The sequence below is a fragment of the Erythrolamprus reginae genome, chromosome 2, assembly GCF_031021105.1.
Source record: "Erythrolamprus reginae isolate rEryReg1 chromosome 2, rEryReg1.hap1, whole genome shotgun sequence".
NCBI classification, from domain to species: domain Eukaryota; kingdom Metazoa; phylum Chordata; class Lepidosauria; order Squamata; family Dipsadidae; genus Erythrolamprus; species Erythrolamprus reginae.
The window spans coordinates 129,821,950-129,849,522 of NC_091951.1; the positions used below are offsets into that span (position 1 = coordinate 129,821,950).

At 36.7% G+C, this 27,573-nt stretch overlaps 1 protein-coding gene across 2 annotated transcripts; it reads right to left on the minus strand.

Annotated features, from left to right (window-relative positions):
- Positions 1 to 612: 612 nt before the first annotated feature.
- On the minus strand, positions 613 to 27,533 carry RARS1 (arginyl-tRNA synthetase 1). 2 transcript variants are annotated; one of them, XM_070739468.1, is made up of 15 exons: positions 27,365 to 27,533; positions 24,432 to 24,566; positions 22,709 to 22,903; positions 17,161 to 17,272; positions 15,877 to 15,977; positions 14,162 to 14,283; positions 13,706 to 13,826; positions 12,606 to 12,735; positions 11,575 to 11,679; positions 9,139 to 9,317; positions 8,615 to 8,724; positions 5,598 to 5,703; positions 4,612 to 4,784; positions 1,781 to 2,028; positions 613 to 815 (listed from the first exon to the last, which is right to left on the minus strand). In XM_070739468.1, exons 1-15 carry the CDS (start codon positions 27,407 to 27,409, stop codon positions 706 to 708), a joined length of 1,992 nt encoding a protein of 663 aa, XP_070595569.1. In that variant the 5' UTR covers positions 27,410 to 27,533; the 3' UTR covers positions 613 to 705. The 2 variants fall into 2 exon arrangements, with proteins under 2 accessions (XP_070595569.1, XP_070595570.1); XM_070739469.1 differs by having other exon boundaries at positions 27,348 to 27,453.
- Between the last annotated feature and the right edge of the window lie 40 nt (positions 27,534 to 27,573).

Here is a 27,573-nt window from a genome sequence, read left to right on the forward strand (position 1 = left end):
AATGCTAATATTTAGCAGCTAAGTAGCAATTTTAATATAGAAGAGGGGGGAGGGAAGAGAAGGAAGGAAATAATATATTGAATACTATTGGTACGTTAACATGTTGAACATGCTGCAATATTTTACTTCTTTACCATCTATTTGTATTGTCAAAATAACTTTGTTGTTAAATATGCTTGATATATTGACAATGCACCTTTAATAAAAAGGTGAAGCGCTTCATCACTTCAATATTGATGTGTGTGGCAAAAGTAACTTTGTTTGTATTTTATAACACTGTATGTTTTCAATTCTTGCAACATGAGACTTGGTAAACTATCAGAGAAAGCTACAGGATCTCTTTTTCATTTAGAATTGTATAAGCTTCTGACATAAATATTCCATTTTACTGAGCTCAAACATGACAGATTTCTCAAAAGAATTATTGTTCTTGCTTATGTTGCTTATGTTTCCCTACTGTAATTCAATTTTATGTGAACATAAAATTTATGCAAATTTTAAAATGCATACAGATTGACACTGCATATAACTTTTGTGGCTGAAAAGACATCTAACTTGGTGAAACACAATTACAAGCATTTCTGACCCGATAAGAAAGAGAAAAATCCAAACTGAGCATCTGTTATTTTTATTAAGTTCCAACCCCGGGAAGGAAGAAAGAAACTGTTTATCCTTTGCTTCTAACAGTTTTAAAAGCCATTTTAATTACATTTTTTGGACAGGCTTGATTCCCAAGATATCAAAACCTTTGGCCATTACAGCAGCTGTTGCTTCACACAGGAGCATTCGCCACATGTTCACATTCACTATTTCACCTAGATAAAAAACAAACACAGCAAAAAAATAAATATTAGATACAGCCATTTCAGAAATTAATACATATTTTGCCTCTTTTACAGATTCAACAACACAACATTATGCAGTTTTAATCAGTTTCTCTCAATTTACGCTAAATTAAGTTTATGAACAGTCACTCTAAAGGTAGTCCTTGACTTACAACCATATCTTTAGTGACCAATCAAAGTTCTAGCACAGAAAAGAGTGACTTATGACTGGTACAGCATCACCATGGTCAGGTGATCAAAATTCAGATGCTTGGCAACAGTACTGGCATATATTTATGACGGTTGCAGTATTTCAAGGTCATATGGTTTCCTCTTGCAAACTTCTGACAAGCTTAAGTCGATGAGGAAGCCAGATTCACTTAACTACCATGTTACTAACTTAACAACTGCAGTGTTTCTCTTTACAACTCTGGCAAGAGAAGGCTGTAAAATAGGATAAAACTTTCTTAACTATTTCATTTAGCAATAGAAACTTGGGCTCAACTGTGGTCATAAGTCGAAGACTATCTGTAGTACTTTACTTTTGTGATTATTCTGTCCAAACTTTTGCATTCATACAAAGTCCAATGCAGCTATAATTTAAGCTCAGTCTATCCAACCATGTATTTATCTTGCAATCATGTTAGGGTTTTATTTCAAAGGATTAATAATTTTATTTGCTGTATTTTCTAGCCCTTTTAAGACAGAAAATATATATAGTACAAAAAGTCTGAGGTTCTTTCAATATGAGGTTCCACGCAGGTTCCAGAGCTGGGAAGATCATTAGCATACAAATCAAATCAATCAATAAACAAACAAACAAACAAACAAACCTGGTTTGAAAGGAAACATTTTCACAAATCTTTGTAATTCTAATTGAGCTGTCAATACTTTGGGGCTTTAATAATATTCACACAATTGTCCCACTTTACTTTCGAAACACTAAGGTAACTCACCAGTTTGTCTATCTTTTTCCACACAATAACAGTTATCATAGAATTCAGTAAATGTGGTAGCTAGCTCATAGAGGTAGTCACAGAGAGTGTGCAGTAAAAGGTCATCTAAGCACTTTTGGATGATCTCGGGAAACTTCAAAATGCATTTGCCTAGTTTCCATTCTTTTTCATGGTCCAATATTATCTCTGTTGTTCCAGCTGCCTTTTGCAGTTTATTCTCATTGATATTAGCCACTCTTGCTATAGATCTGTCACAGAAATAAACATTAGATTAGATGCCAGGGAATCAAGCCTTTTTTCTCTAGAAAAACATATTTATCCAGATTCCCCCCAAAAGATTATGTGATACAAGAACAAAGACGTACCAAAATTACTGATTCACTCCAAAAGGATGGCTAGCTATTATGTATTATTTTGACAATATTGTTAGAAACATTGCTTGAAAGATGCACTTTGACAATGATATTAATCCTATAGTGGAAGGGATGTTATGACCTGGGGATGGAGTTAAAAGAAGGATCACCCCAGAATCCCTATGTCCAATCCCTTGATAGTTGTTGATCCTTAGCTAACTCCAACCAGGTGGTGACCTTAGTTTAAGAATATTGCTTTGCATTGAGCAATAAATCAGTTTAATTTAACTTTCACAAGCTGAACTTATCTTTCATATCTTACAAGTCCTGAGTCAATATAGATTATCTACGTTACCCTTAGATTATCTACGGTTGACCTATCCAGATTCCTAAGAAGTCAGTAAGGGGCGAGTACAAGTGCATTAGAGTGCCTTCCGTCCCCTTTCCTATTGCTCTCCTATATCTCCCATTCCTTTCTTCTATTCCTATATCTCTTCTATTCTTTCATTGATATGTTCTATTACTATACCTTCTTTTCTATTATTTCTTAGATATATTTTACTATGAGCATCTCCTCTTTTTTTTAATTTTTAAAAATATTTTATTTACAAATATACAATGAATACATATAGTTGCGATAGACAATAAAAACATTCCAAGTTACAGAAGATAATAATCATGTCAGATTATAGTCTAAACAATATACTTTGACAGTATACTAAGACAATTAAACAAAAGGTCTATGAACATACAAACATACAAAAGAAATAAAAAAGAAAGGGAAAGAAAAGAGTAAAAGGAAGAAAAGAATGGGCGGGTGTACGTTAGATCTGTATTGAGATTGTGAGCTAGATATATTTTCTGCAGCTCATTTCCTTATATCCAATACAGTGGAACCTCAAGATACGAACCCCTTGTCTTACGAACAACTCGTGATACGAACCCGGGATTCAGAAAAATTTTGCCTCTTCTTACGAACTTTTTTCGAGTTACGAACCGGCGTTTGGAGACTGCTGGGAAGCCGGGCGGCTGTTTTAAAAGGTGACAGCCGGGCGGCGGGGCTTCCCAGAAGCCTCCCGAACGCCGGTTCGTAACTCGAACAAAGTTCGTAAGAAGAGGCAAAATTTTGCTGAACCCCGGGTTCGGTTCGGGAGGTTGCTGGGAAGCCCCTCAGGCCGGCTGCGACCTTTTAAAACACCCGTGCCGCTTCGCAGCTGTCTCCCGAAGCCGAATGCGGAAGTTCGGCTTTAGCGTTCGGCTTCAGGAGACAGCTGGGAAGCGGCGCGGGTGTTTTAAAAGGTCGCAGCCGGCCTGGGGAGCTTGCCAGCACCCCCCCGAACCCCGAACCCGGGTTCAGGGGGGTGCTGGCAAACCCCCCAGGCCGGCTGTCACCTTTTAAAACAGCCGCGCGGCTTCCCCGCAGTCGCCGAAAGCCGTTTTTTTTCGGGGGGGGGGTTGGTTGCACGGATTAATTGACTTTACATTGTTTCCTATGGGAAACAATGTTTCGTCTTACGAACCTTTCGTCTTAACCTCCTCCTTGCACCAATTAAGTTCGTATCATGAGGTATTACTGTATTTGTAATTATAGATAAGTAAAAGTAAGCGTTGAATAAATCAAGATAGAGATTTTAAGAAAGCCAGTCCAATTTTAAAGTAAATATCTCCTTTATAACCTTCATCATGTATTTTACTATGTGTATATAGATATATATCAACTAAAACCCTCATTGTGTATTGGACAAAATAAATAAATAAATAAATAAATAAATAAATAAGAATAAAATCAATATAAGCTACATCAGCCATTTTAAGCATCCATTGCTCTATAAAAAAAGGGGTGAGTAAGCAACCACATTTAAATCATCTTGACTTCCTATGCAAGATCTCATTAATACATACAAAAAATTCCTTAAAATAAGCCACATTATTTCCTTAGTCTATGTCAAGTGAGTGGGAAAAGGCATATTTGAAGGAGGTCCCAGCAGGCTGAATACATGTCTCAGCAGTTCTTTCCTACTGAACCCCAATCACAGAAACATATGTATTTTAGCCCCAATCATTATATATGCCATGTAAGTTTTTCCAAGATTATCGTATTAAATTACTGAGTATTGTTCTTAAAGCAAAATACATTGCTGAATGGGCTGTATGTTACTTTTAATGCTTAAATTTTAAAGTTATATGTTTATTTTTTTCTGTCCTCCTTGGGCATTAAAATAATTAGCGACGTATGCCCATAACTATAGATTTGTGAAAGCAAGGCTGTTAAACATATTGACAGCTAAATGCCATTTTTATAGTTAACAAATTATCTAGTTTAGCACATATCAGCATAGCCTCAATGTTCTAAAAATGATTATTAGTTAAAGTTTGTTTTTTAAATGTAGAGCAAGGCATTAATGGTCCCATATTATATATTATCCTGTATTATAACTTGAAAAATAAAAGAACTTGGCATAATATCATAATATCTACCTGATTCGAGTGAAGGCATAAAGTAAATAAGCAGCAGTATTTCCTCTATCATCAAGCATCTTATCAAAAGAGAAAATGTAATCATTTATTCTGTGATGAGACAGGTCTGCATATTTAATGCAACCAAAGGCAACTGAGATCTGGGCTGTCTTTAATTCTTCAGCTGTAAGAACCTATTAAAACAAAACAAAAATTCAAACAAATGAATGAATATTTAATTACCATCAATGAACAGCAAGATAAAGACACAAAGTATTGAACAAATAAAAACAAAAATAGTGTATCAGTCATATACAACTATACAGGCTTGAAAACAGGAAACGGGCAAGTAGCATCAAATGTCACCTCATAAATAAAAAATCTTCTATCATTTATAGCTACTATTTGGAGACAATATTACTCAAATATTTCAGTCTTCAGTTTAGTTTAGTTCAACTCTACAAGTGGCTTAAAATAATTCTCTAAAACAACTGAATGATGTTGGCATAAGCTCTACTTATATGATGCAAAGGATTTGAAGTCACCAATGAAAGTTAGTGACCATTCTACTTGTGGTAAGGTAAAAAGCATTTCTTAGCAGCGAAATTAGACACCCACCCCCATTTACAGCCCCTCCAGAAACACTTCAATACATTCAATACAAAAATGGTCCTATCCTTCATTATATGTTGTTCTGCCATCTGCTGGAAAGCTAAGATAATACAAGAGTCTACAGTCTAGAGCAAAAATTAATCTCTGAGTTTATGAATTCTCTATTTCCTACCCATTTAAACATCAATGATAGCTTTAAGCATTATGAAACCGTATCCAAGATCGGACCTCTTAGTACAATGTCCATTGCTATCCAAACAAATATTAGCAAAACAGAAAATTCCATTAAATTAAAACAAAAAGAAGTGCAACGTGTAGGACATGCTACATAAGGATAATATAGAACAAAATTACTACATTAGATTCAAGAAAATAAAAGAAAAGCAATCCATTACCTTATCTCTTTCCTTTTCCTTCAGTTTATCCATTGATCGCTTCAGTCCCTCTTCAAGAAGATCAATCAGTCGTACTGTATCTCCAGAACGTGTTTTGAACTTTTTCCTTATATGAAAGTGAAAATAATTTCCTGAAATGGTTTCTCATTTTAAATAAAAGTTACATTCCAAATGTAAACATATGCTGCTTTCCCAGCATGAAAGTGACATCCCAGACAGACAACTCTTTGTATCCATGGTGACAGGTAATAGATTAAAAATTGATGGATTTTAAAAAATTTATTTCAGTGTAAATACCCAGACTCAAACTAGGAGGATTAAATAAAGTTGAATTTTGGTTTGAACACAGGGATATTTTAATTAATTTTGGAAAAGACCACTTTTTTTCAATTAATGTCACAATTTGTCTTAATGAGGTATGCTAGAAATCAAATTGTCCCTGCACTCCTAAAATGATATGCCTTATTATGATAATGATGATAATGATGACGGCAACAACAACAACCATTCCAATTCCATTTTAGGTGTAAGAAGTTGCCTTTTCTCTAGCAACTGATCTAGCAGTTCCAAGTATGATTTGGTAGTTTTTCAGAAGTTAGCCACAGCAATACCAAGAGCACTTAGTGCTTTATAGCACTCTCTGAGAGGTTTATAAATGTCAACATATTTCCCACAACAATATGGGTGCTCATTTTACGGACCTCGGAAGGATGGAAGGCTGAGTCGACCTTGAGCTGGTCAAGCTCAAACTCCTGCATTCTAATACTGCATTCTAATGATTGCGCCACCACGGCTCCAAATTAATCCTGTGAAAACATTTACTGATACTTATTTTAGACCAGGATCAGTAGGGTCCAGAAGAGGAATGAAATCTTCAGAAATGTCCCAGCTTCAGAAGTCTTTAGGACCATACTGATCCCGATCCAAAACCTTCTTTTCTGGAGTGTTCCATTCCTGAAACAACAGGTTTCCAATATCATCTCATTGACTCTAGTGTAATAAAATTATGTTTAGTTAATTACTGTAGTATAGTTAACTACTGTACTGTAGTTCATTCTCAGAAATTTATAGTATAAATTTTAAGCCACCACCATGAGCCCCCCCAATTTCAAAGCAAGATAAATTTAGCAAATAAATAAATAAACTTTAAAAATGTGATTGAAATAAAAATTATAATTTAATAGCAAATGAAACACAAAGGTTTGGGCTTCATATAGCTCTGCATGACTCAGATGCTGAATCCCTAATTAATGGGCATAATTCAAATTTAAAATAGAATAATAAAAGAAAGAAGTGACAAGAGTTTAAAAAATGTAGATGCGGGAGGGAGTGTCTTTCCAAATTAAAAAAAAAGGCTTCCTGAGAATTACTTAACTTGTTTGTTTAGTTAACAAAGTTTTGATTATTGATTAATCATATTCATAAAACTGTGTACATGGATGAAGAGGATTCTTATTTCCAACATAAACAATTTAATTACAACATGCAGATCAAAAAAAGAGATGTCTCCGTAGCTTTTCTTGCACTATACATTCAATGTTTTATCTCAAAGTAAAGCTGCAGAATATACAACCAAACCTCATTCTAACCAGCCTGCAAAAATATGCTTCAAAAAACAAGGCAAAGTACATGTCACAATTAAATTGATGCTAAGAAAAAAAGTAAACGTGTGTACACTCTTTTTCTCTTCAAAGAGAAGTCTTATGCAGAGTCAGACTATTCATCAGCTAGATTAATACTGGCCTCATTTCCAGGCAGAACCTCGGAAAAACGAGCAGCTTCAAAAGCATCCAATGCAAATCCTGAATATTTGATCTAGACAGTTTATTTCATAAAATTGTCTTCAACATGAATATTACATGGTCCAAATCAATAGATTTCCCCCCTCTATTGAATTAATCTTAAATAAGGATATCAATTCCTCCAGTGAGATTAACAATATAATTGATCTTAAGGCATACTGAGGAAGCATTTAGTATACAGTGGAACCTCGACATACGAGCAGCTCTACTTACGAGCTACTCGAGATAAGAGCTGGGAGGGGAGCGACATTTTTGTTCGCCTCCCGAGCTCACATTCGGGATACGAGCGCCAAGGAGCTGTCTCCTGAAGCCGAACACTAACTTCCGCTTTCAGCTTCAGGAGACAGCTCCTTGGCGCTCGTATCCCGCGTGTTTTAAAACGTGGCAGCCAGCCTGGGGGGCTCGGGGGGAAGCCCCCGAGCCCCCCAGGCCGGCTGCAACCTTTTAAAACACGCGCGCCGCTTCGCAGCTCTCTGCTGAATCCGGAACGCTAACTTCCGCGTTTGGATTCAGCAGAGAGCTGCGAAGCAGCGCGCGTGTTTTAAAACGTCACAGCCGGCCTGGGGGGCTCGGGGGCTTCCCCCCGAGCCCCCCAGGCCGGCTGCCACGTTTTAAAACACGCGCGCTGCTTCGCAGCTGTCTGCTGAATCCAAACGCGGAAGTTAGCGTTCCGGATTCAGCAGAGAGCTGCGAAGCGGCGCGCGTGTTTTAAAAGGTTGCAGCCGGCCTGGGGGGCTCGGGGGCTTCCCCCCGAGCCCCCCAGGCTGGCTGCCACGTTTTAAAACACGCGCGCTGCTTTGCAGCTGTCTCTGAACGCTAACTTCCGCGTTCGGCGGCAGCGGGTTTTTTTTTTGTTGCACGGATTAATTGACTTTACATTGTTTCCTATGGGAAACAATGTTTCGTCATACGAGCGTTCCGACTTACGAGCCTCCTTCCGGAACCAATTAGTCTCGTAAGTCGGGGTTCTACTGTAGTGGTTAAGACAGCAGGCTAGAAACAATTAAGTTCTGAGTTCTAATCCTGCCTTAGGTGTGATGCCAGTTGGGTGATCTCAAGAAACTAATGGTAAATCACTTCTGAAATTGCTGGCAAGAAAACTTCAAGGACTTGACTAGATAGACACTAAGAATCAAGACAGACTCAATGGACATACACATTCACATATAATCCCTCCCCTCCTTCCTCCCCTCCAAAAATACTTTGTACACTTACTTGTCTTCTCCCAAAACCACTCCAAAAGGAGCGTGAATTACTTTGGTCACTTTGGGATCATACCAGCCAATCATCTGAGCTGCTGCAAAAACTGTTTGTAAGTGAACAGACTGCAAAACAAAGCAGGATTATGGTAGAAATTGTTAATTATGATATCTAAAAATGTTTGTAATAAAATATGCCTTGCTTCAAATAAGACAATGGAAACAACTGTCCTGAGAACCAAGGAAGGAACCAGACTCCCAAAAAGATTCAATACTCAAAATGATCAGACAGATTAATCTTTTTGTTTAAGGAAAGAACATTAATTAGTTAAGCATAATGGACTGTATTTTGTGTTTCTCCATACATTTCTGTTTAATGTTGATCTCAATAAGTAAAAATAACAGTCAAAAAAGTTACAGGAACTAATGAACTGGGAGGGAGTATTAAATGAATGGTATATTTAGATCAGATTTGAATCACATCAATGTCCACAAGCAAAACATTTTACAAAACAGAAAAAACAGGTTAACTAAGCTTACCTGCCCACTGTCTACCACATAAATTATATAATCAGCTTTTTCTTCAAAAATCCTCTGTTTTATTGCTGCCAAGTCTGATGTATCATACGTGAAACCCCCATCAGACTTCACAATTGTCAAAGGAACAGAACATCCTGGAATAAATAAAATCTTCCGGCCATCATCCATTTGTAGAAACCCTAAAGATAGAAAATACATCACAGGTAACTATGCAAAAACAGATGAAAAATTATATTAAAGTTTTGGAAGCAATTCTACTTTTTTTAAAAATACAAAAATATGTATAAATAAAAAACAGTTCAACAAAGATTTATAAACAGAACTTGTCATGTAGCCATACTCCAAGCCAAGCAAACAGGCATACAAAATGGAGTCAATTATTTAAACTTTCTGCATCTGCCAATACAACAACAGTAATTATCTCTTGAGATTGGCTTCACTTCTGATTTCAGAGGTTGATTAATAGAGGAAAAACAAAATTGAAATATTTTTGAAAAGAATCAGTGGACAATGTAGCAAAATGCTTTTGGACTCAGTTTAACTCTCATCCTGTTCTCACATACAGTAATAGAACATCTCTTTGCTCCAAATTTAATCAAGAAAAATGCATGTGATTATCTTCCCAAATGTAACATCTGTTACTTTCTATTTTGAGTAATGCTTGTTTTCAAGCAATCAGAACCCTACAGATTTTACTATTAATCATTCACAAAAGAATAATCCACTATTAAATGTTTCCAGATTATAAATTTAACCTTCCTAATACAACAAATTCTGTTAGTTGAAGCCTTATATCTAAAATACAGGAAGCAATTATATTATAGATTACAGATTCCAGTTAAATTTAAGAAGAAGAAAAACAACTTCTTTCATTTAGAAAGAGATGTAACACAATGAGCTATAGATAGCTATAGTATCTTAATGGGTAAATTAAGGATTTAGTTTTTAGCTAGTGAACACTTAAGAGATGGAATGGCAACAATTGGATATTGTTAGAAACTAGCAACACTACAAATAGATACAGTGATCCCTCGATTATCGCGGGGGTTACGTTCCAAGACCTCCCGTGATAATCGATTTTCTGCGCATGCGCACCCTTTTTTCCATGGCCGCGCATGCGCAGATGGTGGAGCCGGGGAGCGACGAAAGTGCGGAGGCTGGCAATGGTTGTATTTAATGTCGGCCACCCGTAGGCACCCGCCCGCCCGCCGTTCGCCCGCCCACTTGCTTGCCGCTTGCCTGCCCGCCCGCTTGCCCGCTCGCCGGCCCGCCACTCGCTCGCCCGCCCGCCGTTCGCCCGCCCGCGGGCAAAGAGAAAGAAAACAAGAGAGGGAAAGTGAGAAAAAGAGAGAGAGCAAGAGGGGGAGAGATAGAGAAAGAGAGAGAATGACAGGAAAGAAAAAGAGACAGAGAAGTGAATCTTGGTGATGACGTATGACGTCATCGGGTGGGAAAAACCGTGGTATAGGAAAAAAAACGCGGAGTATTTTTTAATTATTATTTTTTGAAAAACCGTGGTATAGCGTTTCGCGAAAATCGAGACCGCGAAAATCGAGGGATCACTGTATTGACATATTGTCTGAAGATAGAACATTCTTATATCAACAATGTGTCCCAAACAACATTGACTTATCATGCACTGGGGATATTTACATTTATTATGGAAATTAATTAAGAACCAGGATAACAAAGGGAACCAATCTGAAGTCAAATATCCTGCCCAATTTTACTGTCAGCAAGGTGCAATATGATGCTTTCTTTCCAGGCCAGAGGATACGAAATAGTAATCTCCCTATTTCGGAACTACCAACTGAAGAATAAACTGTAAATAATACAACATCATATCATCAAAGAAGAGCTATCTCAGAAATTTGCCAATCAAGAATCTCCATATGATCACTCATGCTTTTCTTCATGAACTTCTCTTTATAAGAGCTATCAAAAATGTGCACGTACGAAGATTGTCTTAAATAAAGAACATTTTGCTTCTTGTATTAGTGAACATACATATGGCTATAAATACATTGCAAAAAATATTGCATGGTATTTGGTGTCATCTTTATATTTGGATTGTCACAATTTGTTTCTGAAAAGATGTTACAAAGCAGATTAGATAATCTTGCCATGTGTCAGGCTAAAATCAATGAAATAAAGTTGTATATTAATTATCCAAACCCTGACAACTGAAAAAAGAAAAGAAAATATTATTTATTTATTTTATTACTTAGATTTGTATGCCGCCCCTCTCTCGAAGACTGAAATTTTTGAATTTCAGGCTAATAGTACCTAGTTAAGAGTTACTGATTAGGTATAATAAAACATTTTAAATAAAAGCAACCTTTCCTGAAGATCTGAAACATATATTAAATGGATTATCATTTTAAACATATTTCAGCTATAGTGTTTAAAATTCCAATTACAATATAGATGTATTACCTCGTTGCTCAAGCTCCTTCACAATTTCATGCATCCTATCTTGGTAGTATGATTCTCCTCTGTCTATGATGGAAACATCCAAGCAGTCATATATCTTTTGGAATTCTGATCAAGAGGAGGAGAAAAAACAATCTAAGCACATAACAGTGAAGAATTTGAGGCCCTTAAATTGAAAATCTAGTAATTAGAATAAAACAACAGCAAATTATATGGAAGAGGAGCAATTCTAAAAAGTTGGGTTTACCTTGAAGTTCACCAAGGCCTTTGTAATCAGTTTAAAACACAATAATAATTAAAGTCGTATCCTCTTCCAACTGGCTTAATGAAATTTCAGGTAAACAAATCTGAAGCTGACTGTTGTCAGTATTCAATATAGGTTCATAATTTCCAGCATCATGGAAGTTAACTGGATACTGAGTCATGAGATAAGCAGTGTCCAAGATAAGCAGCAAAATGTTTCAACCAAAAAGGAAAGTTCAATTGGCCTGACTCAACTTCCAGACAACTCTACCTGGGAAACTGAGAATCTTCATCGACATATACCATGTTAAGCAAGAGGGAAAACTGGAACTTTTACACACTTGATTGAAAGCTTCCTACAAATAAAATTGTATAATAAAAAAGAAACTAGGCTCTTACAATAAACTATAATCTTCCCTGTGCAAATTACAGTGATAAATCTCTAAACCATATTTAAAAACAGTGGACAGAAATCTGTTTCAGGACATTCTGAAATCTGTTTCAGGACAGAAATCTGTTTCAGTGTTAATGTGTAACACTGTAATATGTTAGTAGCTAGGAGACCCAAAACACTGGAAAGTTTGATATTACAGACTGGATTTGGGATTCACAGAGGAGCAACTTTAGATCCACCTCTCAAAATTTTCCACTCTAAATGGTAGTTTCAAAATTCTTATGCTTTAGCAGGGCTCTACAGAAATAATTTCAAGTCAAACTGTTTAAGAAAAATCTTTTTCTAAGGAAATGCTCAAAATGAGCAAAGACAAACCGATCAAAATTTCAAAAAGCACCTTTTCGGGACACATCACAAATCAGGTTCCAAGCTTTAATGATGTCTGGACTTTTGCTCTGCAACAGGACCACACAGCGGTATGCATGCTTCTTAAACTCTTCCTCAGTGTCAAACCTTTTTTTCGATTCCTAGGTTAAGAATATAAAGATGCTATGATGTGCATTAAATGGAATCTAATCCAAGTATTCATAGCAGCATTAATGCTTAGAGTAGATAAAAAGGGCAACATTAATTAGATTTCAAATTAAGAAACATAACTATCTCAATTCAGCAATTTTAACTGTCTGATCTACTCAGTACATGTATATAAAAAGCTATTTAATATATGCAGAAATTAAGTACACTATGAAGTTGCAGCTCTAACACTGAAGAGTAATTGGGAATCCTCACTCACATAAGAGTTACGGAAAATTTTCTGTGCTATTAATCTGCATAATCTTAAAAACATAACAGTTTTTCTTCTATAAAGAAGTGGAGAATGAAAATATGCTCTCAGTGGGATTAAAATCGCGCACTCCTCCCTACAATGCTTACAAATGGAAAAGTGCAGATTTTTAAGCAATCTAAGTGGATCTAATTTTAAAAAGAGTTGATTTTGTGTCTGAAAATATTTGCAGCTATGCCAACATTGTCTTTTCAAACTCCTTGATTACTTTTGTTTGGGTAATGTGCAGCAAAATCCTGTATGTTCAGGGAGAGTGGAAAGAACGCACTCTCTTTTAGACTAGTATCCCAATCTACTGTACTTTCGCCTGTAATCCACAGAAATAGGATGTCAATGGCATTAACTATTATTTAACTGATTTTTGAGATGGGGTGGGGCGTGTCATTCTTTAACAACATTACATACATAGATGATGACTATATCAGTAGTCTGTATCTCTTACTGGATTGATCAGAGTCAACTTTAAACATTCTCTTTTTCCTCTAATTAAGAATAGCATGACTCCTTTCAATTTAAAAAGATTCTTACAAAAAACATCCTATATTAAGGAATAATGAAAAAGAAAAACAAACATACTGTTTCAACACCGTGCAAAACATCAAGTATTTTCTAAGCCATTATAATAACAGGAACAAACTTTGTGGATATAATACCTTATAAAAAGCTTGGAGATCTCCTATGGGTGGAGAAACAGTGAGGTAATCTGGAAATTTATCTTGCAGATGAGCAATAAGCATCCCAAACTGGGTGCCCCAATCTCCTAAATGATTCAATCTGGATAACAAGAAAAATAAACCAAGTGTAAAATACAGGTATCCTTTATATACAAAAATACTATTTCAGTAATTCTAATTGAAATTTTTCATCTAGAGTGCTGTGGTGTTTTGGTCTACAAATATTGTGCCAGATAAGTAAGTAGAATAGTATTTCCAGTGGGCTTATTGCTTAATTAATACAGTTAATCTCAAGCCAAAGGAGTTCTAGCATTTCTTTGATACATCTGTGTCACACAAATTATTGAAAGTAAAGTGTGGCTGCTTCATAGGGAAAAAAAGCACTTTATCTCTAAATACGTTATGAGCATGCCCATAAATAACTACATGACCTACCTTAGAACATCATGCCCCATGAATTCGAAAAGACGGCACATGCTGTCCCCAATTATAGTTGATCTCAGATGTCCAACATGCATCTCTTTTGCAATATTTGGGGAAGAGAAATCAATCACTACCTTTTTATATGGAATAAAAAATAAAAATAAAAATTAGAATACAATTGGTTATATACCTTATTTTTCAGTGGATAAGACTCACCTTTTTCCTCCCTAAAAGAGGCTGATAATTAGGGTGCTTCTTATATTCTGAATGTAGCTTTTCCCCCCAGCCCTAACTAGCTGCTAACGATCTTCCCAGCTCTTGCAAGCTCTTTCATTGTTTCTCTCTGTGAAGAATGTTTTCTAAGCCCTAAGTCTTTGCAGGGTTTTTTCAATTACTCTAACGTGCTCCGAAGAAGTTTCTTTCCAGCCCTAATCAGGTGCTAACAATGTTCCCAGCTTTTACTGGCTTGCAAGCTCTTTCATTGTTACTCTGAGAAAAAGAATGTTTTCCAAATCCTGTCTTTGTAGGGTTTTTTTCATTGGTCTAACTTGCTCCAGCTGTTTCTTTCCAGCCCTAACCAGGTGCTAATGATGTTCCCAGCTCTTACCTGCTTACAAGCTCTTTCATTGTTATTCTCTGTGAGGAATGTTTTCCAAATCCTGTCTTGGTAGGTTTTTCCCCCCCATTGCTTTACTTGCTCCAGCCCATACCAGGTGCTAACAATGTTCCCAGCTTTTAACGGCTTGCAAGCTCTTTCATTGTTGCTGTCTCAGAATAAAGGTTTTTTTTTAAGCCCTTAACCAGTGGAGAAAATAATGTGCTGAAGCTGACCAGACTAAGGATGCTAGCCAGATGAATACCTGATAAGCAGATTCTTTTCCCTATTTTCCTCCCCCAAAACTAAAGTGCATCTTATACTCCGGTGCGTCTTGTACTCCGAAAAATACTCTATATGATGTGTATATATACACTATTATGGAATCTAGCTATTGGGAGTGAAGAATGAACATAATCATATATTGTTCTACATATTTACTACATGCAGAAAATATATCTATATGTATACACGACACCCACTGACCCACACATTCACACATTCCATTATTTGTGGAATCCCATGTATGCACTAACCAGACAACATATAAAAGTCATTGATGCAGTGCTCAATGTGCTGGCCTAGAAACTAGGAGAGTCCTAGCCCTGCCTTGGGCATAAAAAGCGACTGAGTGACGTTGGACCAATCATCCTTTCTTAGTCCAATTCCTTCACAGGTTTGGCCTTGTGAGGAAAATGGGAGGAGAGAGTATTATGTATGTCTGCCACCTTGATTTATATATAAAATGGTGGGATAAAAATCAAACAAATGAAATAAATATTGTATGTTCAGTTCTACCTAAATTATTTGTGTTTTGTACAAATGTTCCTTTAAAAGGAAAAAAACCAATTTTTATATTTAAAAGGGCAGAATTTTTGGAAGCTTGTGTTATTAATCTGGATACAAATATAAAAAAGGTCAGAAGTATTCTTCTCTGCTTATAAGCATGAACCGGTTTTTCTGTCACTAGCTCTCTTTCCTGGAATACTATGAAAGACCTGTTTCATTGTTATGAAAGAGTTTGTACAGAGGCTCAAAGAAAACTACATATTTAAAAAAAACATTCATTTTTGGCAAAGCCAGAATGAACTTAGCGGGCAAGATAAGATACCAACAGCCATTTACTGTTCACCTTTTTTCTTTTATCAACAGCAGGTGGCTGAACTCCATTTATTAGCATACTGCTCAGCTGTCTGGATACAAAATCTTTCTTCAAATGTACATTGATGAAACCTTTAGAGACATCAAAATTAAAATGGTCATTAACAATATAAATACATATCCACATCTATTTTCTTTACAAAGAAAATATTTTGCAGAAAATTAGTGCAATATTTGTAGACAATGTAGCAGATTAGTGTAATACAGTAATACCTCATTTTACGAACTTAATTGTTTCCAGGAGTAGATTTGTAAGGCGAAAGGTTCATAAGACGAAACAATGTTTCCCATAGGAAACAATGTAAAATCAATTAATGGGTGCAAGAAAAAAATATCGCAAAAACGGTGCTCCGCTGGGCACCGCCGCCCGGCTGTCACCTTTTGAAACAGCCAGGCACTTGTCAGAGTTTTCCCGAATGCCGAACCCGGATGTTCGGCAAACTTTCGGGTTCGGGTGGCCGAGAAGCCCCGCCGCCCGGCTGTCACCTTGCCAGAAGAGCCACGGAGCTGTCAGCCGGTCGGGAGGCTCAAATGGAGGTGGGGAATCCCAATAGGAAATTCCATGGGCCGAGCTTTGATGTCACAGAGACGTCCTTCCTGGAGTCCATGTTTCGGACGGCCAGGAAGGACGTCTTTGTGACATCAAAGCTCCGCCCATGGAATTCCCAATTGGGATTCCCCACGTCTGTATGAGTATCCCAGCAGGGCTTCTCAGTGGCCTCCCGAACGCCGAACCTGGAAGTTCGGCAAAAGTTCGGGTTCGGCGTTCAGGGGAACGCTGAGAAGACCCCTGGCTGTGTCAAAAGGCAACAGCCGGGCGGCGGCGCTTCTCGGTGGCCTTATGAACCCGAACGCCGAACCTGAACTTTTGCCGAACTTCCGGGTTCGGCCTTTGGGCGGTGGGTTCGTAAGGCGAAAAAAGTTCGTAAGAAGAGACAAAAATTTTCCGAACCCCGGGTTCGTATCTCGAAAAGTTCATATGACGAGGGGTTCGTATAACGAGGTACTACTGTATTTGTAATCACAATATAAATATTCAGTTCACCACAAATGAAAGTCTATGCCAAAAAAGCTATGCATACTTATAGCAGATAGATACACTCTTCTATAAACAGACTTATTCAATAATTGGTTATGGGGAAAAAGAAGCATGTTCAGCAAGTGCCAGAATGTGATACGGTCAACTTAATTTCATTATAATATATATTGCTAGCAAATTCTGTTTCTACTTATATTAAAGATAAAGTAACTGTACCGGGTCCAGCAATTTCAATTTTCTGAATGCATTCATTGTCTGGAATATTTCTGGCAATTTTGTCAGCAATATCTCTTGGGCTTACTTTTTGCTCCTTAGTCTTGAGCAGTATCTGAAAATAAGGAAAGGAGTCAGTGTAATTGCTTATTGACTGGAAACACAGCCAGGCACACAATGCCATGGTCAATATCCTACAGAACTATCATTTAACCCACTTTGACAAAGATAATAGACCTTATTTTATAAAAACCTGATTGGAATACACAAGTTAAAAAATAATGCACCAATCATCCAAGGACACAGAGAGTCATTTAAACATACTTTCAAAAATCCAATGCAGAGGATAGCAAATAACTGTGATTCTATGTTGATATATCTAAACCAAATCAGTTCAGCTTCCATTTTCATGGCAATATCTCCAAAATGTATGTGTTATTATACTGTAGTTAACTGTGGGACATTTTTAAAAAAGTAAATTGCTACTATTTAGTTCAAAAGCTACCCAGGGACACAGGGGAAGAGCCTTCTCTGTGGCGGCCCCAACCCTCTGGAACCAGTTCCCCCCGGAGATTAGGATTGCCCCCACCCTCCTTGCCTTTCCCAAACTTCTTAAAGCCCACCTCTGCCATCAGGCATGGGGGAATTGAGACATCTCCCCCAGGCCTATGTAGTTTATGCATGGTATGTTTGTGTGTATGTCTTGCTTTTTAAATAAGGGTTTTTTAGATATTTTTAAATATTAGATTTGTTGTACATTGTTTTTATTATTGCTGTGAGCCGCCCGAGTCTAGGGAGAGGGGCGGCATACAAATCTAATAAATAATAATAAAATAAAATAAAATAATAATAATAATAATAATAATAAATATTTACTTGATCTCAAAGATCTGATTCTATACTTTCATTTTTGGACTGTTCCTTTCTAACGAATTAATTCTTTAGATTATTTCATATGCGTTGATTGCTTCCTCAAAATATACTCTGAAAGTACACCTACTTTTTTGATTAATTATTAAAGTAGAAAGAACAATCAGAATCATGTTTGTCTTTCCAGTTACTAGAATGTTGTATTGTGAATGAAAGTCAACCAAGTGGTTCCGAAAAAAATTGCAGTGGCGAAGAGATACACAGCTCTCTTACATACACATACATCCCTTTAGAATCTTTGTTCTGTATCAATGTGAAGTTAAATGCAAAGTGTACGGTACATAGAGCTCAGAAGTGGGGTCCTCCCAGTTCGGACTAGTTCGTACAAATCAGTAGCGAACCACTAGTGATGTCATGTCATTGCCGGTTTCTGGGTGCCGCCATCCTTTATTTTATTTTATTATTGATTTGGATTTATTCTGAGCATGTGCAGTAGCTGAGTTTCTGGCAATGCACATGCGTTTCCATCTTGTTTTCGGCTTTATTGTGGGGATTTTTTTGGCACTGCGCATGTGCGCTTCGCACACGCAGGAGACACAACCATGTAGCGTGGGATGAAGCGAACCGGCAATGAGGTAAGTTAGAACCCACCCATAATTTAGATTCTAAAACTTGATACCAACTTATATTAGATTATGTTTATTTTGAATGACTGAAATCAGGATGAGAAAATTTTAAACTGTTTTTACTGTTTTATTTTATTTATCTGTTTATCTACCTACCTACCTACCTACCTACCTAGACTGTTTTATTTTGAATGCCTGAAATCAAAATGAGAAAAATGTTAAACTGTTTTTACTCTGGCTATGATCATTTGCTGATAAGTTTACTTTTATACTTAGCACACATTCTTTTTAAAATGAACTACTGGTACTCTTTTAAATTTATCAAATGTTCCGAAAGCTTGTCTGTTTATCAGAACAATTACTATATATGAAAGTAATCAGTGAAGTAAACATAACTTTTGCAAAATTTGAGGGGGGAAAGTTCCAGTAGTATCACATCTCGAATATGACCTAGGAATAGTTTAAAAGCATATGCAATTGGTGAAAACAGTCCATTACCAACTTCTGCCCATGCCTATTTTCAGAAGCAACAAAAACAGAAACAAATATTAGACAAGACAGCTAGCCACTGTTCCTTTAGAGTAAAACAACAGTCAAACTATATTCTCTAAAAGGCATCGCAAGTTTGTGTTGAGTTGGTTGGCTTCCAATCTTAGTACTAATGAACTCTTTTTAAAAAAATGTGGTTCATTTACTCCAATACATTCATGCAGAGAATCTGATGGCTGGCACGTATCAATGAGATTACTGCCAGGCCACTTTGCCAAGCTATCCAACTACGTTCCTAGGCAATTAAGGAAAGAAGTGTATGTTACACTGTGAACATGCACTGATTTAATTGATGATAGAACATTACAAAAATTGTACCCATGTGAATCAATATATGAGGAATATATAAACATCCCAGCTGGGGGGATGCAAACAAGAGCATGTTGGCTTGTAAGATTTAAGATTATGCTTGTGGCATATTGGTCAAAATAGTTAATTATTATGCCTTTGGGATTAGTTGGGAAATTGCATATGTCTTAACTACAATGGAGAATGGTAATCTAATGTGCTTTCTTATTTTTACTAATACCATTTCATATAAGCTTTGGTTGACCAAAACTGGTATTTATAGGCCCATATGGTAAAAGCTAAAGGACATGGAAATAAATAATAAACAGGGTGAATTAAATGAAGGAAATAAACATACCTTCACTGAATATATTATTCTTTCATCATAAATTATAATCCTTTGCACACAAACACATGAATAGTCTTCTACTTTTGCTTATATCACATGTAAGTGACACTGTATCAACTTTGCAAATGCTCAAGCTTCCTCTTTCTGCTATGTATTCAAGATTGACAGTGATTAATATTTATATGTATTTATATTAGGGTGTAGTATATAGTATGTAGTACATAGCATAGTATATATATATAGCATATCTATGTGTATTATGTATGTGTATACATAATTTCATTTTTAGTGTGCCAGTGTACCCACAGGAAAAAATGACAATAAAGGCTATATTATGATTCTTATATTTAAAACAGATTTCTGAGCATTGAATAATAACACTTTTCCTATATTCTTTTATTTTGTTCAGAGTAACTTTCCTAATTATGTTAATTCAGAATGAGTTTCCTTGAACTAATTACCTAAATTCATTATTACCGTTTGAATTTTGATATACAACTATATCCAAATATCTTTTTTCATGATATAAAAATCCTAGATAATGTTGTATGTTATATGAGAAAATGGCTGAGAAAATATCTACAGACCCCTCACATCCTGGACATAAATTGTTTCAACATTTCCCTGCAGTACGCCACTATAAGGCATTGCATGTCAAAACAAGTAGACACAAAGATCCCCCCCCATGCCATCACTCTGCTAAATACCTAATTCCCACAGCACTGTTTATGCCTAAAGATGTAGAAGAGCTGTATTGCTATCATATCTTCTTTCTCATCTTTCTTATTACCTTCTCCTATCAGTATGTTATGATTTATCAATTGTTGTTTGTATCTTATAATTTATGATTGTAACTATGATCTATGACTTATCACTTTGTACTTTGTTATGTACACTGGGATTTTATGGACATGAGACAAGCTCCTTGTGTATCCAAACAGACTAGGCCTGTAAAGAATATTCTACTCTATTCTATATGCATTTTCTTACATACAATATGTTTAGGCCATTTCATCCATAATTAAACCTATCCCTTCACTTTCCTGAATATATTCATCTATACAAGACTATACTACTTTCACCCAAATCTATTATACCCTTCATTTTTCTCTACTTTCATAGACTCATTTCTTTTCATTCATGCAATCATTAATGTTCTTCACCATTTATTCTTCTTGAATTTCAAGATACAACGTCTGATACTATTTTAAAGAGTAAAAGAGATGAGAATGAGCAGTGAGAAAGATATGTGATGTCTCCTTGGTTGTGCAGTTGTGGAAAGATTTACAACGTATGTGGTGTTGTTACCATTATGCTGGTGAGAAATATGAATATGCATGTACTTTTTTATGTTGACAAAGCTAGGATATTGGTTAAGAAGCGGAGTTGTGTTCAGAAAATTTAAACAGATTTTTATGATGCAAGGATAAGCATGGATATAAAAATTAATGTATAAAAGATCACTGTTGTGTTTAAAAGAGAAAACTGAGTGAATACTTGTAAGTTGTACATAAGTGGAGATAAAGACCGAGATCAAATGTATTTATGTACAAGTAGATAAATGTTAGGATGTAGAAGAGAATTAATGGAGTGTGTCTGCAAGGAATTCAAGGACTGAATGTTTGCAAGGAATGTTTGTCAAAGGATGTAAGTAAGTCAGCTGCTTCCAACCAGTTTGTTATAGAATGTTGGATATAACAGAAACATAAAAGCACATAGAAGGAATACTGACTTTTAGAAGCAAATGTGGTAAAATGAGAAAAGATCGCATAAAGAATGAATATGTGTTGAAATATAAATGTGACACTAGTGTGAAATAGTTATCCCGAGGAGTTTTGGTTAATAGAGATCAATGAGGATCAAATCCCAAACAAAATTATAAATAAAAAATTAATGGGATGAAGGAAAAAAAAAGAAATACTAAAAATGTTGAATACTAAGAAAATAGTAATGACTGGATGGCATTTATGACATTCAAAATGAGTTGAGAAATTAGAACAACAAAATAATTTGATATAAGGGATTCTGACTCCCATAGTCTAGCATGATTTGCAATTCTTATAGTAAGTGGTCTTTGTGTAAACTACATTTAGTTATGTTTCTTTCTTCTTCCTTAACTTGTGTCTTAATTTCTTTAGATTACTACTCTTTAAATTTTTTCCCTGCTCTTTGCCTAATATTACTTACTCCCAAAAGCAACAACATGAGTTCTATATGTGTGAACATTTATAATGCTATTTATTTATTTGCACTGTACAACAGACTGCACTTAGAAATTTTCAGACCAAGAATGGAAAGGGGAAAAGCAAGACTTCTTTTAGAAACATATTTATTATGTAAATAAATCATCCATATAAATCCTTTTAGAGAAGTCATATCCACATTTACTTGGAACAATAAATATGTTCTTTAACTCAATTCCCAGAAAGATATGTTGCATATCTTTGCAGACCTTTCACTACAACATTGTACTTTGTCACTTCTGCTTTCCTTTCAGTATATATTATTACTAAATTATCTGCTTTAAATTGCACAAAAAAAGATGATGTAGGAACAGTTAAAATAAAAACATGCAAACAGCTGGACAGTTTCCACGGAAATATTTGTTTTTTGGCTATATAATCACCAAACTGAATTTTTAGAAATACTGAAGTCCAAAATAATATCACTATAGCGTGCTATTCACCAGGCTACACATTTTCAAATTATTTACAAAGCATTGCCACAATCCAAAGGTTTAATAATTTATGACAGGTCTATGGAAAAAAACTGCCTAATAAAAGCATATCAATTGTATACTCATATTATAGCATAGTAATATGTTGTGATAATCTTATCTGTTTAAGATGCAGCAGTAAAGATCAATTACCTGAGATATGCTCATAGCACTGTTACACTGGTAATCCCCAAATCTGGACTGTTGACTTGGTGTTACTGCCAATGGTGGGTTTTCTAAATCTGGATATGCAGCTTTGATAGCTGCCTTAAAAATTTCTTGAATCCTCTGATTGACATTAATCATGCCTTTGAATGATTTTTCTTTACGTCTTTCCTCCTGAAGGCTCTAAATAGCAGTACAAAATAAAATTAATAATGAATTCAAATAGATAAGAACGTATGCTTCCATGGAGCCAAGAATTCAAAAAACACAAGAACAATATTCCACCGAACGCCATCACTCTGCTAAACAAATAATTCCCCCAACACTGTCAAACTATTTACTAAGTCCGAGCAACTACTAATCTTCTCATTGTTCCCATCACCCATCTCCTCTCAATAATGACTGTATGATTGTTAACTTTGTTGCTTGTATTGTTACAATTTATATTGACTGGTTCCTAATATGATTTGATTGTTTATTGGTACCCAGACTAACATTAAATGTTGTAACTTATGAGGTCTGTTTCCAAGCAATTTGCCAAACAGCAAACAGCATAGATGATACACAGTGTCATGTATTTCTGTGCATGTGTGCCTGACCCATAGAAATAGCAAAGAATTGGAGAAATATATATTATGGTAGCATATTAATCCCAGAAAGTTTTCTTAAATGTAATCACACTTAACTCCTTCCAATTATTTAAATAGATCTACTACAAACATGGCTGAGGGTTTAACTCAGCTGCCTTAATACTAATACTTAATATTTAATACTAAAACAAGACATTTTATATTATACATTTACAGATCTTTAAAATTGATGTGGCTTTCTGGAAGTATTCTCTGCTATTTAAAAGAAGATACAATAGCACTGGGCTTCTTCAAATCAAGCATTTATTTTAAAAAGCTTCTTCAATTTGTTAAGTTAATAGTAAAGCAGTCTTTTAAAAATAAATCAATAACTTGAACATTCTATAGGCATTTATAGTAATTACTTATCTCCTTGCAGCAAAAAACAGGCCGTTTCAGGAGTCTGATCCCCCTAGCAATTTGCTTCCTTAACTTTAATTTCACTTTCAATTTTAGCATGGGCTTGCCAGCAAATTCAATAAGTGTCGGGAAGCAGATATTCAGTGGCTAGTGCTAAGCAGGCTCTGCTGCTGTTTGCTGCATGGTAGTAAAGTGCTGTCAGACAGAAACCAAAGAGTGGGAGTGGTTTGGTGTATAAGATGCACCCAATTTTTCACTCTCTTTGTTTTTCAATTGAATTGTACAGCTTATATGTTATATGAAAAGTAGAACAAAATTCTGAAGTGGTTTATTTTGGCCTGGTTTTTTACATCTCAAAAATATAGCATTTCAACAAGGGTGTGTATAGGCTTTTTATATCCATTGTACATCAAGAGAGAAAATTTCCTGCAGTTCTGGAACTATAATTATTTTCCATTCAAATTTTTCTCCCACAACATTTTGCTTTCATTTTCTCCTCTGGGTGTGGTAATCAATTTTGTCACTGTCTAATTTTCTTAACTTTAAACAAAAAAAAAAAAAGAGAGAGTGGACTTCATGGACTAATGGGTCTTTCCCCACCATTGGTTTTCTATGTTATTGTGCACTAACCACTTTTCATAAAAAACATTTCTTTCAGATCTGTAGCAATGTCCATTTTCCTTATCCACAATGTTTGCTGTCCCAAAAGTTCAACATCATACCTGTTGTAGGATATTTAAGCGATATTTTAATTTTGCATTTTCTTCCCGCAATTCTTCCAAGGTTGGTGAAGCTCCCAAGCATCCGTAGTTTTTCAAATGATCAATTTCAGCAGTTAAAATCTTGATTTCTCTTTCCTAAAAAGCAACAATGATTTTTTTTTTCAATACTACAATTTATTTCCTAAAATTTAAAAAGTGCACCATTCTTATTTCTTCACCATGTATGGAATGCTATATATCTTAGGAAAACATATATAGTAAATTAATATTGATGATTTCAGTCATCTATTAATCTGTATCTTTTTGCATCCTCCGGTTTAAAAAATCAATCTACAGTAGTACTAAGCCTACTGAAGGAATAAATAGATTTTTGAAATAGGTTTCTACTATTAAAACACATGCAATTTTTAATCAAGCTTTCATGTTATGAATTATGGAAATAACTAATCTTCTCCCTTATTAATACAGTAAAAATTATTATAAGAAAATATGAGTCCACTGGTATGTTTGAAAGAATAAGTACAATAACCACATGGCAAGAAAGAAGCGGCTAACAATTGTCACTTTTATGTGAAACGTTCAGAGAGATGTCATAAGTTTTCTCATTTAATTTTTATTCTTTAAACGTATACACTGCTATCTTATTATTTTTCAGTCTTGATAGGAATTATTTTGGATTCTTTGGATATTGCTGGAAAGGTAGGAATTTATTTTCAATATTTTATTGCTTTAATATATAAAGGAAAAAGGAAAAAAACCAAAACAGGAAAGGAGGAAAACATTCATAACAGAGAAAACCATGCAATTCAATTTATGATAATCAAGTGCAGAATTCTTTATGACATCCTTTCCTTTGCTGTCAGGAAATGTCAATCTTGCCATAGATTGGGAAAAAACTAAGGATAAATCCATGTGTATAAAAACACAGTTTTCAACTATAGTGATCCCTCGAGTTTCGCGATCTCGATCTTCGCGAAACGCTATATTGCGATTTTCCCACCCAATGACGTCACTCTCTTCCTTCCTTTCTCATTTTTCTCTCTCTCTTTCTCTATCTTGCTTCTTCCTCTCTCACACTCTCTTCCTCCCTCTCTCATCTCTTTCTTTCATTCTCTCTTTCTCTATCTCTCCCCCTCTTGCTGGCGGGCGGCGGGCGGGCGAGCGGGGGCATCAGCGAGGAGCCAGGGTTTCCCCTTTGCGTGGGCGGTGGGGAAACCCGGATCTTCGTCTGCTCGCTGCTGCTGCAGCCGCCCAGCAGCTGATCTGTTCGGCGGCAGCAGCGAGGAGCCGAATCGGGCTTTCCCCTTTGCGTGGGCGGCGGGGAAACCCCGATCTTCGTCTGCTCGCTGCTGACGCCCACGCAAAGGGGAAAGCCCGATTCGGCTCCTCGCTGCTGCCGCCGAGCAGATCAGCTGCTGGGCGGCTGCAGCAGCAGCGAGCAGACGAAGATCTGGGTTTCCCCGCCGCCCACGCAAACTCCACCATCTGCGCATGCGCGGCCATGGAAAAAAGGGCGTGCATGCGCAGATGGCGTTTTTACTTCCGCAACCCTACATCACGAAAAATCGATTATCGTGAGGGGTCTTGGAACGGAACCCTTGCGATAATCGAGGGATCAATGTACAACTTTTCATCAAACAATTAAATTTGTTCCATAAAAGAACAAATTTATTTGATGTTTTGGGAAGCACAGATATCCCTCAATTTAAGACAATTGAGCCCCAAAATTTATGCTGCTAAGTGAAAATTTGTTGTGAGTTTTGCCTCATTTTAGGACTTTTCTTGCCACATTTGTTAAGTGAATCACTGCAGTTATTAAATTAGTAATGTTTGTTAAGTCAATCTGATTTCCCCATTGACTTTGCTTGTCAGAAGACAGAGGACCACCTGATTCTGGGACACTGCAATTGTCATAAATGTGAGCCAGTTGTGAAGCATCCAAATGAAAATTGCATGACAGTGCGGCTGCTGTAATGATCAGATGTGTGAAAAATGGTCACTATTTTCAGGGCCGCTGTAACTTTATGCTGTCACTAGGTAAATGTAAGTAGAGGACTACCTGTGTTCGAGATCTACCAGCAGAATCCACATATGAATGGAAAATGTAAAGGCAGTGCAGTGTTAAGAGTGCAGTACTGAAAGCTAGTTCTGCTGATCACCAGCTTCCAGCAGTTTGGCAGATCGAATCTCAGTAGGTTCAAGGTTGACTCAGCCTTCCACTCTTTCAAGGTCGGTAAAAGGAGGACCCAGACAGATTGTTGAGAGCAATATGCTTACTCCCTGCAAACCGCTTAAAGAGGGCTGTAAAGTACTGTGAAGAGGCATATAAGGCTAAATACTGTTGCTATGCTATTACGTTATGTACGTAAACGTTTTATTTTAAGAAAATAAAAACGAAAGTAGAGAAACATGGTTACAAACGAGGGAGATAGAAAGAGAAAGAGGCGAGACAGTAGGTAATCGGCTTTTATTGGTTTCTTTTTTCCCTAGATCTGCCATATATTATTCCTTTTTGATGATCAAGGAAAAATTTATTCGCCAATAACAAAATAAGCAAAAATCTGCCGCTAAGCCATCTTTCCTTCTCTCCCCTGGCACAACGGACCCGAGCAGGGAGCAAAGGTGGCGCTCCTCTCCCCCGGTTAACCTGCTGCTTTAGGAAATTCCTTGCGCGGTTCCGCTTTAAGCCCGACCAAGGATCCGAAAATAAATAAGAGCGAAGGGGAAACTCCGAGGAGACACAAAGGAGAAAAGCCCAAGGTTTGAACCGCGCAAGCTCCAAGCATTGGCACGCGTCTGCAGCGGAAGCCCAACCGGCAAAGAGAACAGAGGCCCCCCCGAAGCGGCTTCGGGAGAAAAGCGAGGACCGTGCCAGCTTCCCGCTTGTCTTAACCCCCGAAACCGCGCCCAACCCACCCGGGGAAGCCTCTGACCTGGCGCTGCAGCCGCTCTACCCACTCCGCCGCTTGCATAGCCATTCTCACGAAACACGCGCTAGCCGGAACCGGAACCAGAATTCACCGTTGACGCCGAGGCGACAAAAAGTGAGCGAGCGAGTGAACGAACTAGAGGGTGCTGAGTAAGATAGCACGTAGAAGCTCCGTCCATCACGTTCGGCGCCCTCTATTGAATCGCGTCGGAA